The sequence below is a fragment of the Haematobia irritans genome, chromosome 3, assembly GCF_050003625.1.
Source record: "Haematobia irritans isolate KBUSLIRL chromosome 3, ASM5000362v1, whole genome shotgun sequence".
Classification (NCBI taxonomy): Eukaryota; Metazoa; Arthropoda; class Insecta; order Diptera; family Muscidae; genus Haematobia; species Haematobia irritans.
The window spans coordinates 7844766-7861647 of record NC_134399.1 but is presented as its reverse complement, the minus strand read 5'-3'; the positions used below and the strand labels follow the sequence as shown (position 1 = coordinate 7861647).

Below are 16882 nucleotides of genomic sequence, written 5' to 3'. Positions count from 1 at the left end.
AGGGACCCTCAGATTTGGCTTGTGGAGCCTCTAACAGAAGCATATTTCATCCGATCCGGCTGAAAATTGGTACATGGTATAAGTACCAAATTTCTCTAACAACTATGCTCCACATCGGCCGATAATTATATATAGCCCCCATATAAACCGATCCCCAGATTTGGCTTTCGGAGCCTCATGGATGAGCAAAATTCATCCAATTCGTTTAAAATTTTGTACGTGGTGTCAGTATTTGGCCGCTAATGACTATGCAGGAATTGTTCCATATCGGTCCATAATTATATGTAGCCCCCATAAAAACCGATTGCCAGATTTGACCTCCGGAGCCCCTTGGAAGAGCAAAATTCACCCGATCCGGTTGACATGAACAACCATGCAAAAATTGGTCCATACCGGTCTTAATTATATATAACCCCCATTTAAACCGATCCCCAGATTTCACTTCCGGAGCTCTTGGAGGAGCAAAATTTATCCGATCTGGTTGAAATTTGGTAAGTGGTGAAATTTGGTACATTGTGCTAGTATATGGTCGCTAATAACCATGCCAAAATTGCTCTATAGTTATATAAAGCCGATCCCCCAAAAAAAATCTACCAAAATTTTATTTCTATAGAAAATTTTGTCAAAATTTTATTCCTATAGATAATTTTGTCAAAATTTTATTTCTATAGAAAATTTTGTCAAAAAATTATTTCTATAGAAAAATTTGTCACAATTTTATTTCTATAGAAAATTTTGTCAAAATTTTATTTCTATAGAAAATTTTGTCAAAATTTTATTACTATAGAAAATTTTGTCAAATATTTATTTCTATAGAAAATTTTGTCAAAATTTTATTTCTATAGAAAATTTTGTCACAATTTTATTACTATAGAAAATTTTGTCAAATATTTATTTCTATAGAAAATTTTGTCAAAATTTTATTTCTATAGAAAATTTTGTCACAAGTTTATTACTATAGAAAATTTTGTCAAAATTTTATGTCTATAGAAAATTTTGTCAAAATCTTATTTCTATAGAAAATTTTGTCAAAACGTTATTTCTATAGAAAATTTTGTCACATTTTATTTCTATAGAAAATTTTGTCAAAATTTTATTTCTATAGAAAATTTTGTCAAGATTTTATTACTATAGAAAATTTTGTTAAAATTTTATTTCTATAGAAAATTTTGTCAAAATTTTATTTCTATACAAAATTTTGTCAAAATTTTATTTTTAGAAAATTTTGTCAAAATTTTATTTCTATAGAAAATTTTGTCAAAATTTTTATTTCTACAGAAAATTTTGTCAAAATTATATTTCTATAGAAAATTTTGTCAAAATTTTATTGCTATAGAAAATTTTGTAAAAATTTTATTTCTATTATAACAAACTTTTATTTCGATTGAAAATTTTGTCAAAATTTTATTACAATAGAAAATTTTGTCAAAATTTTATTTCTATAGAAAATTTTGTCAAAATTTTTATTTCTACAGAAAATTTTGTCAAAATTATATTTCTATAGAAAATTTTGTCAAAATTTTATTGCTATAGAAAATTTTTTAAAAATTGTATTTCTATTATAACAAACTTTTATTTCGATTGAAAATTTTGTCAAAATTTTATTTCTATAAACAATTTTGTCAAAATTATATTTCTATAGAAACTTTTGTCAAAAAATTTATTTCTATAGAAAATTTTGTCAAAATCTTATTTCTATAGAAAATTTTTTCAAAACTTTATTTCTATAGAAAATTTTGTCACATTTTATTTCTATAGAAAATTTTGTCAAAATTTTATTTCTATAGAAAATCTTGTCAAAATTTTATTACTATAGAAAATTTTATTAAAATTTTATTTCTATAGAAAATTTTGTCAAAATTTTATTTCTATACAAAATTTTGTCAAAATTTTATTACAATAGAAAATTTTGTCAAAATTTTATTTCTATAGAAAATTTTGTCAAAATTTTTATTTCTACAGAAAATTTTGTCAAAATTATATTTCTATAGAAAATTTTGTCAAAATTTTATTGCTATAGAAAATTTTTTAAAAATTTTATTTCTATTATAACAAACTTTTATTTCGATTGAAAATTTTGTCAAAATTTTATTTCTATAAACAATTTGTCAAAATTATATTTCTATAGAAACTTTTGTCAAAAAATTTATTTCTATAGAAAATTTTGTCAAAATTTTATTTCTATAGAAAATTTTGTCAACATTTTTTTTTTCTATAGAAAATTTTGTCAAAATGTTATTACTATAGAAAATTTTGTCAAAATTTTATTTCTATAGAAAATTTTGTCAAAATTTTATTTCTATAGAAAATTTTGTCAAAATTGTATTACTATAGAAAATTTTGTCAAAATTTTATTTCTATAGAAAATTTTGTCAAAATTTTATTTCTATAGAAAATTTTGTCAAAATTTTATTTCTATAGAAAATTTTGTCAAAATTTTATTTCTATAGAAAATTTTGTCGAAATTTTATTACTATAGAAAATTTTGTCAAAATTTTATTTTTATAGAAAATTTAAGAAGCATTTCATAGTTGGAAAGTAATATTTTGCAAAATCTTCCAAAACATCAAGAATTCTACCAATCTACCAAACAGTAAAAAATCTGCCATTTTTCATGTTTATAATTGTATATAGCCGCCATATTTCAATTCTGGCTCTCACCGCACAAAAGTTCATATCGGTTCGTAATTAGTTCTTCCCTATTTATACCGGTCAATAACTGGATATATACATATTTAAACGTCCTTTCCTTTGCCTACTATATCTCGCATGGACTAGATGTTAAGAAGTTTTAAGATTCCCTGCCATCGGCCGCAACCCTCGTAATTTATTTATTTTATTTTTAACTTTATTAACAAATAATATGAAATTATTAGTTAATTAATATTAGCTATAGCTACATAGGCCTTAAGCTTGCAAGTAATTTAATTGTGGATGACCGTCTTTAGTAGAAGTTTCTACGCAATCCATGGTGTAGGGTACATAAGATTCGGTCTGGCCGAATTTACGGCCGTATATACTTGTTTCTCTTAAATCCTTTTGACCCTTTGGTAATCAATTATCTACCTTTAGGATATTTAGTTACAAAATGTTCAACTTCAATTTACAAATTATAATACCAGTATACAGAAGACACCCCAAGGATCGTTTAATAAAAATATTACTACTTATAACAGTTTTTGGAATACTAGTTAAGGAAAACTACTTTCATTTACTCCATAGAATAAAATTTAAATGTTTAAGTATCTTTAGTAGGGAATTTAAGACCCTTTTCAAATCCCTCTCGACCATAAACAAAAACTCTAACACTAACACATTTTCAAGGGATAAAGGTACCACTAAAATACATCTGTTGCTGCTGGTGTTGGTTTTGTTATTCTTGCTCGATTTTACTCTCTTATATAGCACTCGCAATATAATATTATTTTGTAAATCCTAAACCATCTTTCTGGCTAAAAATAAAACAAGTGTATAAGCAGTACTTTATAAGGGTGTTAACAAGCTCCAGTTACAATAGTTGCATAGACACAAACGACACTCAACCAGCCATACGAACAACACCAGTAGTTGTTGTTCTATTCAAAGCTGTTTTAGTGCAAAAAGGATTAAATTGTTTATTAAGTTAACTCAAAAAGTATACGTAAACACACCTACTCATAGACACTTCTTCACCAGTACATATCCAAGCAACACGCTGGTAAACCTATTTACAAAGATTTTAGAATTGTGAAATAAACAAATACTTAAAAAAAAATTATATATATAAAAATGTACTTATATGTGGTATATATGCTATGGCATTGTAAATATTGTTGTAATCCCTTTTGAATTTCCAGGCCAGCAATTTGCGGTTTGTTACTCTGTATTGGATGACTACTGAAACTTGTGGTTTATTTCTTGTTTACTCAAAAGATTAAAGGGATTTTTCACAAAAGATTTCCAACTAAACAAAAAATGTCATATCATAAACCATATTTAGTTAGGGGAGGTTTTATGGATATGGAGACGATATTGTTCATTTGTGTATTCATACATTACCATTGTGAATGATTTCAAAAACTAATGTCTTTATCAGGCGAGAGGGGGGGGGGTGTGCTTCTTTGCAATATGTATTAGCTTGATAGCGTTTGTAAGAGTACTCCAACGCTCTCTTTCTCCCACTTGTTTCACTCAATGTTGGCATGCATACCCATTGTTGATGTTCGCTTCTTTTTTCGTTCTTTCTAATTGTCAAGCATCAACATTAATTAGACAACAATTATGGCTGTGTTACATACAGTCATGTGAGTATCTGTCGTTGTATGTGTGCGTGTGTACTACCCAGCGGGAAAATTGCGAAGTACCGCAAAAATCATGCCTTCTTAACCCATGGTTTTGGGATCCTTAACACCTTCCCATATGTCTTCTCCTATCATGCATGCTAAAATGCCTTGCACTTCCTTTCTAAAAAATGCCCGCAAACATTATTCTGTGCCTTCTTTCAGTTTTCAGTTTTACAGACAGTTTTAATCAAATCCTTGAGAGTTAAAGAAGCAAACAAATTGTCTTTGATAGTTCAGCTCCGCCCATTCTCTCTAGTAATTTTGACAACTTGTTTCACGGTATGAAATTGAAATCTTTTTTAATGCGAATCGTCCAATAGGAAAACACGAATTAACTCATTCTCATATTAAGCAAGTAAGGAAAGTCTAAAGTCATGCGGGGCAGGCTAAATTATACCCTTCACCAGTATGAATACCAACATCTTAACACCTTCAAATTTGTTAGTAGTTATATAAAGGTTTATTTTCCCATATACAAATATTTAAATATGAACCGATTTGGGCATTTTTTAAACATTCACAAAATGTCTAGACTCAAAATTTAAATTGGTTTATGACCGGGACGGACCACAATGTTAGTAAAAAACAAGTAAGGAAAGTCTAAAGTCGGGGGGGTCCGAATATATTATACCCTGCACCACTTTGTAAATCCACATTTTCGACACTATATCAAATCCGTCAAATGTGTTGGGTGCTATATATATAAAGGTTTTTGTCCCAAATATATACATTTAAATCTGACTTCATCTGAACAGATTTTATAACCTATAGACTTAAAATTTAAGTCGCCTAATGCCCTGGGATGGTACACTATGTTAGTAAACAAATATGGGAAACATTTTAATCTGAACCAATTTTGAGGCAACTTCGCAAAAGTGTATTTATGATTTATCGCCCGATAGACATGTATAAGAAATAAAGTAAAATTTGAGTCACTTTTACAAGTTTTCGACTTAGCAGTGGCGATTTTATAAGGAAAATGTAGGTATTTTGGCCATTTTTGCCCAAATCATAAAAACATATATATGTAAGCTATATAGAAATCTGAACCGATTTTAACCAAATTTGACATGCATACTTAGTATTTTAATTTTACTCCCTGTGCAAAATTTAACGAAAACGGACTACAAATTTGAACTCTGTGGTCATATGACGGAAAATCTGGCGAAAGATATATATGGGAGCTATATCAAAATCTGAACCGATTTCAATTAAAATTCGCTCGCATATCCAGAGCCTTAATTCTACTCCCTGTGCAAAGTTTCAAGTAAATCGGGGTAAATCTTTGGTGTCTGTGGGTATATGAGTCGAAATCGGTCGAAAGACATATTCGGGAGCTATATCTAAATCTGAACCGATTTCAACTAAATTTGGTATAATTAACGATACTATTAAACGCACTCCTTGTGCAAAATTTGAAGCAAATCAGGGTAAAACTCTGGCTTTCGAGGCCATATAAGTCCAAATCGGACGAAAGATATATATGGGAGCTATATCTAATAATTTTGCATATTTGACGAGAGCCCCCAAATATTCGGCTCTGCGAAATTTTAAGGAAATACGTTGATAAATACGTCAATTATGGCCATATCGGTGATAAATATATATGGCAGCTATATCTAAATCTGAACCGAAGTCAATCGCGATTGCCTTTGAGCCAAGGTAAAACTCTGTGCCAAATTTGAAGACGATTGGACTTAAACTGCGACCTGTACTTTGCACACAAAATTACATATACAGACAGACAGACAGACAGACAGACGGACATCGCTAAATCGACTCAGAATTTAATTCTAAGACGAACGGTATACTAAACGACCTTCTTGACGTTACATACAAATGCACAAATTTATTATACCCTGTACCACAGTAGTGGTGAAGGGTATAAAAACGAAATAAAAATAAAGGACAAAATCATTGGCATTTCATTCTATTTTTGGAATCGTACGAAAATTTTCTTTTGCTTTAGTTCATATGGAATTTATGTGTACGGTCATTGAACTATATACCCAAGTTTAGTTTATAAAATGTTTGAGACATACTTACAAAAAACGAAAAATTCATTGGGATGTGGAAAATTTCGAAAAAAATAAATTTAACTACAAACAAATAATTTTTGTGCAATAAAAATAAGTTAAATTTAGTGTTCCGTTAACAACGGATTTTTTCGGTGTAGTAATATCATCTTTACATTTTCCCCTAATCAAGTATATATACACTGTATATAATCGGAAATAGATATTTTGCTGAGCTACGCACGGAATGACAAATTTGTTATACCCCCAATACCATTCTGTGACGTCAGGTATAAAAAGGATCTCATACTCATTCTTTGTTGGCTGCCAAGCTATTAATTTGTTTATGTCTAGTTACTCCTAACTTTGGCCTTCTAGAAGACATTCTCTGTAACATATAAAAGATCCGATACCCATTATACGTTCACTTCCGACAGGAGGGAACGCGGAATGGCCTCACGTGTAGCTTAAGTTTACCTCTTGGCGCCCACATCACATAAATGTGTCGTAGGCCAGTGGATGAGTGTAGGACTACCAATAACGAGGAACCCTGTTCAAATCCCGACGGAGCAGAAACATAAAAATACACATGAGATAAATATTAAAATCACAAAAATAAGATTAACTGTATAGGAAAAGTAAGTCAAATTAAATTCTAATGTAAAAGGTATGAGGGCAAATGTTCAGTTAATAGACAACCCTGCCTTCAAAATATTTATTTTTACACGCTTTCTTTTATGCCTTCCTGTCCAGGCCTTTTTGAGGGCCTTCTTTGGAAGGCATGATTTTTGTACTTAGTATGAAGGCCTGATAACATGGCATCGACGACATCACATCTAGAAGGCATACGAATAGAAGCGAGAGGCAAGGCCTTGGTCTCCAATCCAATCCAATATTATTTTGAAATGAACACGTAATGCAGCGCCCAGGCCTTATAGCTACCCGGGCAGCACTTCCATCATCGATTCCACGTCCCTTCCATTTCCCGCTGGGTAATTAATGAAAGTTTCTTGACAATGAAAGAGACAAATTGCTGTTAGTCTTCTCAGTAATCATAGGGAAATTTTCTTCATTGTGCTCAATGATTTGATTAGACCTGAACAATTACTTGTTAATGACATTGTCAGTAAAAGCTTCAGTTATTTCAAAAAAGGGTATATTGACAATTTTAAACCATAAAGGGAATTTAGTAGATCAATTGAAGAATATTCCGATAATTTTAAAATAAAGATAAAGAAATTTTTTGGGTAATAACATGTAAGGAAAATCTAAAGTCGGGCGGGGCCGACTATATTAAATATAACCTGTACCATTTTGTAGATCCACTTTTTCGATACCATATCAAATCCGACAAATGTGTTGGGTGCTATATATAAAGGATTTTGTTCCCATATACATATATTTAAATCTGATTCGATTTGTACAAAATTTGATAGACTTCTGCCAAATCAAGAGAATTTATATCTAATTCCACTCTGGGGCTGAACACAATGTTAGTAAAATAATATGGAAAATATTTACATCTGAAGCGATTTTAAGACAACTTCACAAAAGTGTACACTCAAAAAAAAAAAGTGAACTACCTATTTCTTTAAAGCCAATTTAACTTTATTTTAGTTCATGGAATTATTATGTTTGGATAAATTTTCCTTTACTCCCATAATTTTTTGCGTACGATAGTTAAATGAACTAAAAAATAGGAAAAAATTATACACAAATTAAACATAAAGATTTACTAAATTCGCAATTTCTCACAAAATAGTTCATTATTTCTTTAAATTAGAAAATTTTACTACAAATGCTTCCATCATGAACTTCATATGTCACTAAAGACATTCTTGCAATTTTGAACTCCAATTTTTTCCTTCAAACTACAAAATTTTCTTTAAAAATTAATTATGTCTAATAAATTTTCTGTGTATATATGATTTACCGGTCGATAGATATATATTAGAAATATAGGAAAATGGGAATAGTTAATTTTTACAAGTTTTCGATTTGGCAGTGGCGATTTTAAAAGGAAAATTTTGGTATTTTGACCATTCTTGTCGAAATCAGAAAAACATATATATAGGACCTATATCTAAATCTGAACCGATTTCAACCAAATTTGGCACGCATAGCAACAAAGCTAATTCTACACGGATGAAAAAGACTGTTTTTCATATGTTTGGCTATAAACATTATATGTTTGGAACACAAATTTTTAAACACAATATTTTTGAGTGCAAGCATATAATGTTCATAAACTAGCATAACATGTTTGGGACATATATGTTAATATGTTAGAACATATTATGTTTGGGACATAAAATGTTTTTAAATATAATATGCTTGGATGCAAACATATATTAATTTAGAAATAGCATATAAACATATATGTGTTTAGTAGCTTGGAGCGCTATTTAACGCTATGAATTAAGTTGGTGGTTGTTGCTTGTTATTACAAAATTAACATTTTATTTTTCCTTGGGCAATTGATCAGCTACTTCTTTAATCCTTACAAACTGTGTGGTCCGCTGTTCGAATCCCCGTCCGGCAAAAGGTAAAATTAAAATAAAAAAAAAATCATACAATTGAATAATTTCTTCTACAATGTTTGTATTACAGAAAAAGGTGCTAAGAACTAAAAAATCTCGTGGAAGTGAGAAAGATGTGGGGGAATATACAATTGGGCAGAAACAAAATTTTGAGCATTCAGGTCGAAAACCTATGTTTTTAGCACCTATATTACCTGTTTATTTTCATAATACATTATGACTGTAAATATATAAATAAATAAATAAATAAAATTTTGAGCACAATATTGTTTGGGAGAATTTTTTTTAAGCATATAATATTTTTGGGTGCAAAATGCTTCCAAACATATTATATGTTCACATAATAACATATTGTGTTTTGGAAGACAACATTATTGAATTTGGATGCAAAAATACAAAATGTTTGGAAATTGACTACCCAAACTATATTGTTTAGACCAATATGCTTTCAAACATATTATATATTGGAAGAGATCAAACATATAAATGTTTGGGCAATAGCCAAAAATGTATATGCTTGAAGCAAAATATGTTTGGGAGTATATGTTACAGAAGCGATTTTTTGTGAGCGTGTACTCTCTGTGCAAAATTTCAACTAAATCGGAGTCAAAAACTGGCTTCTATGGTCATATGAGTGTAAATCGGGCGAAAGCTATATATTTAAACCAAAGAAGCTTAATTTTACTTTTTGTGCAAAATTTCAAGTAATTCGGAGTAAAACATTAGCCACTGTGGTAATAGAAGTATAAATCGGGCTAAAGATGTATATGGGAGCTATATCTAAATCTGAACTGATTTCAATCAAATTTAGCACAGTTGATTATAGTACCAATTGCATTCCTTAAGCAATATTTCACACAAATCAGGATAAAAATCTGGGTTCTGGGCGTATATTTTTATTATTGATTATAATTTCAATTGCATTCCTTAAGCAAAATTTCACGCAAATCAGGATAAAAATCTGAGTTCTGGGCATATATTTTTATATTTTTTTATTTTTAATATTTATTTTAATAACCTGCACAACAAGAATTAATTCTTATAATTACAGTACAGGCATTTAGTGTCCAACAATAACATCCTTATATTATAAAAATAAAAATAAAATGATTTTAACAATTTGTTTGTTTGAGTTAAAAAGAAAACAAAAAACGAAAAAAAATAAATGGTATAAATAAATTAAAATAAATTAAATAAAAGTACAAAAATTAATGAATGAATTCCCAGCAAAAAAAAAAGCGCCACCAAAAATAATGAAAATGTTTTTTTGGATCTGGAAGTGGTCCAAAAGTGACGCAGAAGCGATAAATTTAACATGGGCTTGTCATAGGACGGAAGTCCTCCATTTCAACAACCGGTGCACTGCGTTTGCATCACTTTTTTAGGTGTGATCTGAATTCAATGTTTTGGATGTAAATTAAAAAATGCTGTGATATTTTGTCAAATAAATAATTTTTATATTTTTTATAATTTTTAATGGATTGTCGGAAACGTTTGACCTCAAATATTTTCAAAAATTCACAATTTTTACAGATTGAATTTAGCATTTTTTTTTCTCCAAAATTTAAATGATGTGTACCATATATGAATTCTTACTCTGTTTTTAACCTAATTGAAACAAAAAAAAGTTAAAGTATGAAAAAACCAAGATATAAAAAATTTAATTAAAAAAACTTCCTGGGTAGTTAAAATAAAGAACATCATTGGGAGTGCATCTTTTGGAATTGCTTTTAAAGTTATGCCTTTGGAAGAACTTCCACATTTTTTTGCTGGGTTAATATATAAAAAAAAGTCCATATCGGGCGAAAGATATATATAGGAGCGATATCTAAATCTGAGCCGACTTCAATCAAATTTAGCACACTTGACGATAACATACTATTAATTGTACTCCTTGTGCAAAATTTCAAGTAAATCGGTATAAAAATCTAACTTCATAAACCAAATAAGTCCATATCGGGCGAAAGATATATATGGGAGCTATATCTAAATCTGAAACGGTTTCTTCAAAAACCAAAAGGGTTATATTCTGGCCCCAAACAGAAACTAGTGCCAAATTGGAAGTCGATTGGACCTAGACTTTGATCAAAAAAATGTGTTCACAGACAAACGGACGGACGGACGAACATGGTTATCTCGACTCGGGAACCGATACCGAGCAACATTGTCAAAGACACCATGTGTCTATCTCGTCTCTTTATGTGTATTGCAACTAACTTATAATACCCTGTTCCACAGTGTGGCTCAGGGTATAAATACATCTGATGTATGTAAGTTTTAAAATCTACAAGAAGTTCTTAATTTTTATACCCTCCACCATAGGATGGGGGTATGTTAACTTTGTCATTCCGTTTGTAACACATCTAAATATTGTTCTAAGACCCCATAAAGTATATATATTCTGGGTCATGGTGAAATTCTGAGTCGATCTGAGCATGTCCGTCCGTCCGTCCGTCCATCCGTCTGTTGCAATCACGCTAACTTCCGAACGAAACAAGCTATCGACTTGAAACTTGACGCAAGTAGTTGTTATTGACGTAGGTCGGATGGTATTGCAAATGGGCCATATCGGTCTACTTTTACGTATAGCCCCCACATAAACGGACCCCCAAATTTGGCTTGTCGATCCTCTAAGAGAAGCAAATTTCATCCGATCTGGCTGAAATTTTGTACATGGTGTTAGTATATGGTCTCTAACAACCATGCAAAAATTGGTCCACATCGGTCCATAATTATATATAGCCCCCATATAAACCGATCCTCCGATTTGGCTTGCGGAGCCTCTTGGAAGATCAAAATTCATCTGATTCAGTTGAAATTTGGTACGTGATGTTAGTATATGGCCTCAAACACCAATGCAAAAATTGGTCGAAATCGGTCCATAATATATAGCCCCATATAAACCGATCACCAAATTTGACCTCCGGAGCCCCTTGGAAGAGCAAAATTCATCCGATTCGGTTGAAATTCGGTACGTGATGTTAGTATATGGTATCCAACAACCATGCAGAAATTGGTTCATATCAGTCCATAATTATATATAGCCCCCATATAAACCGATCCACAGATTTGACCCCGGGTGCCTTTCGGAGAAGCAAAATTCATGCGATCTGGTTGAAATTTCGTACGTGGTGGTAGTATATGATATTTAACAACCATGGCAAAAGTGGTCCATATCAGTCCATAATCATATATAGCCCCCATATAAACCGATCCCGAGATTTGTTTTTGGAGCCACTTGCAGGAGCAAATTTCATCCGAGTCAGTTGAAATTTGGTACATTGTTCTAGTATATGGCCGTTAACAACCATACCTAACTAGGTCCATATCGGTCTATAGGGTAGAGATTTTAATAAGATATAAATTTTGCCCTATAATTCGATATAGGATCGTATCCCTTAAACAATTAAACTCTTCAGCAATTATTACCAAGAAAAAATAGTTTTTTTTTATCAAATATGAAATATTTTCCAAATTTATGTAAATAGGGTAGCGTATGAATGATATTAATAAGGTATATAATTCGAAATATAATCTAAAACTTAAACAATTAAATGCTTAAGCAATTATTGCCAAGGAAAAATAGTTTTTTCATTAAATATAAAATATATTAAATATTATTGTACTGTGGTGCGTATTAATGATAATAATTATGTGGATAGGGTGCCGTATGAAAGATATTAATAAGGTATATAATTTTCATTATAATTCGAAATATAATCATAACACTTAAAATATTACTCTGATTATATGAAAGTGTTATGGAGATTTGTAAAAAAGAACATGGGCTTTCTGAAAAATATATTTTCATATAAACTTATGACACTAACCCCAATTGTCATGAAGCTCCGTTGCTAAAGAACTTTTAAACCGTAAAAATTGTTTAACTAGGGTGCGTATGGACAGGGTGGCGTATGAAAGATGTTAATAGATGTATAATCTGCTCTATAATTCGAAATGTAATCATACCTCTTAAATTATTAAGCAATTATTAACAAGAAAAAATATGTTCTTATCAAATATAAAATATTTTAAAAATTATTGGACTAGGGTGCGTATAAGTGCTAATAATTATATGGCTAGGGTGACGTATGAAAGATATTAATAAGGTATATAATATGGTCTATAATTATAAATGTGATAAAAAATCTTAAATTATTGCTCTGATCATTTAAAAGTGTTTTGGAGATTTGTAGAAAAGAATATGGACTTTCTGAAAAATATATTTTTGTATAAACCTATGGCTCTAAAATCGCTACAGAAATAAAACAAACAAAAAATTGATGAAATTTCGTATGGCAAATTATTGTATGCTACATTTTATTACAATAATCTAACACCTAGTATTGAGTAATGGGCAAGAAAGTATGCTAGAAGCAGTCAGCTTTCCTTAAATACCCAATTTTGAGGCAATCTATTTTCATATTAATCGGAAAAATCAGTCGAAGAGCAATAGTTTTGTTGTATCATCGGTAACTTTAACTCATATTGCATATTAATTATAACTTTAATATTTTCTGATAAATACAAATATAACTTTAATATTTTCTGATAAATACAAACATTTCAATTCTATAAAATTAAAATGAAGTAAATAAAAATTGCTCTTCGGAATGGGTATAATTTTTATACCCCAGGTGGTCAGGGTATAAAAACTTTTACCTCTAATTTTTAATTTGACTGTAATACAATTACACCATCAGAAAATGGACGGACTCTCTGCCTATTTGGTATTCACTTAATAGTATCTTTTGTAAATGTTTCCTCAATGACTACAATGTATATATTCTAGGTGATCAGGATATAAAAACTTTTAGTTGTAGTTTTTAACTAGACTGTAATGACATACCATCAGAAAATGGACTTATTTAGTGTTGATAAACTATTCTCTGCCTATTTGGTGTTTACAAAATCCATATGGCAACTTTTGGCTGGTCTTTTCTTTTAAAATATGCCCTCTACCAAAAACACGTTCGTTTTTTCATTTTCTTTTATGACCAAATATTTTCAGTGAAAATAAAAACCTACATAATTAGTAACAAAATAAAAAGAGAAATAATGGCATTATTTCGAAAAAGAGTTTTTTTACTAATTGATATATTTTTTCGTTTTGCTTTATAATTTGCAGGTTTCCTCTCATGGGACGTAGCTGATTGTCATGTCGATTTGGAAGAGGAACTGAATACAATAACACAACATGCACCCGAGGGAGAGGAAGCACGTCATGGTAAGTTAAAAACACAAATTTGCTACAAAAGATTACAACTTTTTTTTGAACATAGAAGGGGCAAGAAAATAAAACAAACAAAAAATAAGCAAAAAAATTAGAAAAAAAATATAGAAAATTATTTAAAAATAAAAAATAAAATCCAATGCGTAGAAATAAAAATTTAAAAAAAATAAAAATTTTACATAAAGTGAAGTCTATTATCAAAATGTCCAATATTTCTATTCGTACTATGGTACATATGAGTAATATGAATTATTTGTTCTATAGAGCGTATGAATAATAACAAATATTTATTTACCTATGATAAGAACTCTAATTGCTACAATATTGGCCAAAATTTCGAACGATACGGTATATACACAAAATAGCAATTTTTTCACAACAATACTTCGATTTTTTTGTTAAATATGTAATTTTTTTGTTCCAAATGTGATACGATGTCACATTCAATATTAAATGTGCCAACGGTCACACCAATGGTTAAACTCTCCTAACAACTACAGTATATACATAATTATTTGTAAATTCTCTGGCATTGTGGCCACTTTATTAACACATCAACTGTATTTTTCACTCAACAATATTTGTGAATAATTCTGGTCAAAAATTAACAAAAAAAAAATGTGTTGTTAAATGCTGGTTGTTAATGACATGTTGAAATGTGTTGATTTTTCTTTTCTGCCATGCTGTCCTGTTGAAGGACCCATTACACATTTAAAACAACTATGTTGTTAAGGATTGTAAATATGTAGCATATCAGATGTGGGGAAAAATTATTTGCGACTGTAATCTCTGGAAACAAATTTAGTGAGTGGGGTTAAAGCAGCCCAAAAAAATAGGCGAAATGAAAGCTATACCTGAGGCAGACATTTACAGACACCTGCAATGTAGCCAAGAATGAGATATTTAACAATTTAATGGGAACTGAAATGAATCGCATGTGGCCCAGGTGGCGTATATGTATTCAATATATATAATATATATCAATATAAAGTATACGTAGAAATAATTAAAAATAAGTATACGCTACCATAAGACGAGCATACAACAATATGGATTATGTGACGTATAAGTATTGGGAATATGAAAAATATAAATTGTATCTGCAAAAACTAGTACATATGCAAATAATTTAAAATAAGTATACTATAAATCTATAAAATATCTAGATCGTATAATTAAAACTAAGTATACACTACCCTAAACCGAAAAATTTAACGAACGATGATACTATCCGTCGGTGGACCAGATGGCGTATATCTAATAAAAATATGAAATCTAGTACATATCAGGAATGGAAAATGCAGTACCATAGTACTTTTTTAAATACTTTTTCACCCGACTCAGTATCGCGAATGATTTAGTACCTTTTGTGTAGACATTTTTGAGCCGATATCAGATTTATGGTACAACAGTTTTGACAAAATATTTTAATATTTTGAGAAAGTCTTTAACAAACTTATTTGCTAAAAGTCTTTTACAAATTTGGCAAAACAGACAAAATTTTGAAAAAAAAATTATTTTATTTTAATTTTCTTTTTTTCCTTTTGGAACATTTTTGAAAAATTTTATTTTATTTTTTGCCAAATTTTGTAAAAAAAATTTTATTTTTATAGAAAATTTTGTCAAGAAAGTTTTAATCCAAAAAAGAAAACAAGCAATTCTATATTACGCTTCCACATGAACGCTTTCTAGATAAGAAGTTATCGATTGCGTACTAAAATACGATCACGGTCGAAACTTTAGACAAAAATAATCTACCAACATTTGGAGAAATCTTAGCAAAAACTACCAAAACAAAATTTATTTTGCAAAAATTTATTTTCTTGTTTTCCTTTTGAAAAATTTTGTAAAAACTTTATTTTATTTTTTGGCAACATTTTATTTCGTTGGAAAATTTTGTCAAAATTTTGTTTTTTTTTTTTAATTTTGTTTTCTATAAAAATAAAACTTTGTCAAAAAAATTTCTATAGAAAAAATTTATTTCTTTAGAAAATTATGTAAATTTTTTATTTCTATAGAAAATTTTGTCAAAATTTTATTTCTCTAGAAAATTTAATCAAAATTTTATTTCTATAAAAAATTTTGTCAAAATTTTATTTCTATAGAAAATTTTGTCAAAATTTTATTTCTCTAGAACATTTTGTCAAAATTTTATTTCTATAGAAAATTCTGTCAAAATTTTATTTCTATAGAAAATTTTGTCAAAATTTTATTTCTACAGAAAATTTTGTCAAAATTTTATTCCTATAGAAAATTTTGTCAAAATTTTATTTCTATGTAAATTTTTGTCAAAATTTTATTTCTGTAGAAAATTTTTTCAGAATTTATTTCTATAGATTATTTTGTTTCTTTTATTTATTAACTTTTATTTCTATTGAAAATTTTGTTAAAATTTTATTCATATAGAAAATATTCTGAAATTTTATTACTATAGAACATTTTCTTAAAATATTATTTCTAAAGAAAAATTTACCAAAATTTTATTTCTGATGAAAATTTTGTCAAAATTGTATTTCTATAGATAATTTTTTCAGAATTTATTTCTATAGATTTTTTTGTTTCTTTTATTTATTAACTTTTATTTCTATTGAAAATTTTGTCAAAATCTGATTTTTATAGAAAATTTTGTGAAATTTTTATATCTATAAAAAATTTTTCAAAATTTTATTTCTATAGATTATTTTGTCAAACTTTTTTTCTGTTGAAAATTTTGTCAAAATTGTATTTCTTTAGAAAATGTTCTGAAATTTTATTACTATAGAAAATTTTCTT

General features: G+C 29.0%; 1 protein-coding gene across 2 annotated transcripts in view; it reads left to right on the top strand.

Moving 5' to 3' along the window:
- The window catches only part of futsch, a 298432-nt gene that overhangs the window by 211144 nt on the left and 70406 nt on the right, over positions 1-16882 (top strand). For both annotated transcript variants that reach the window (XM_075298232.1, XM_075298233.1), the window contains exon 3: positions 14006-14104. In XM_075298232.1, the coding sequence (XP_075154347.1) occupies positions 14006-14104 (99 nt within the window). The remainder of the gene's footprint in view (positions 1-14005; positions 14105-16882) is intronic.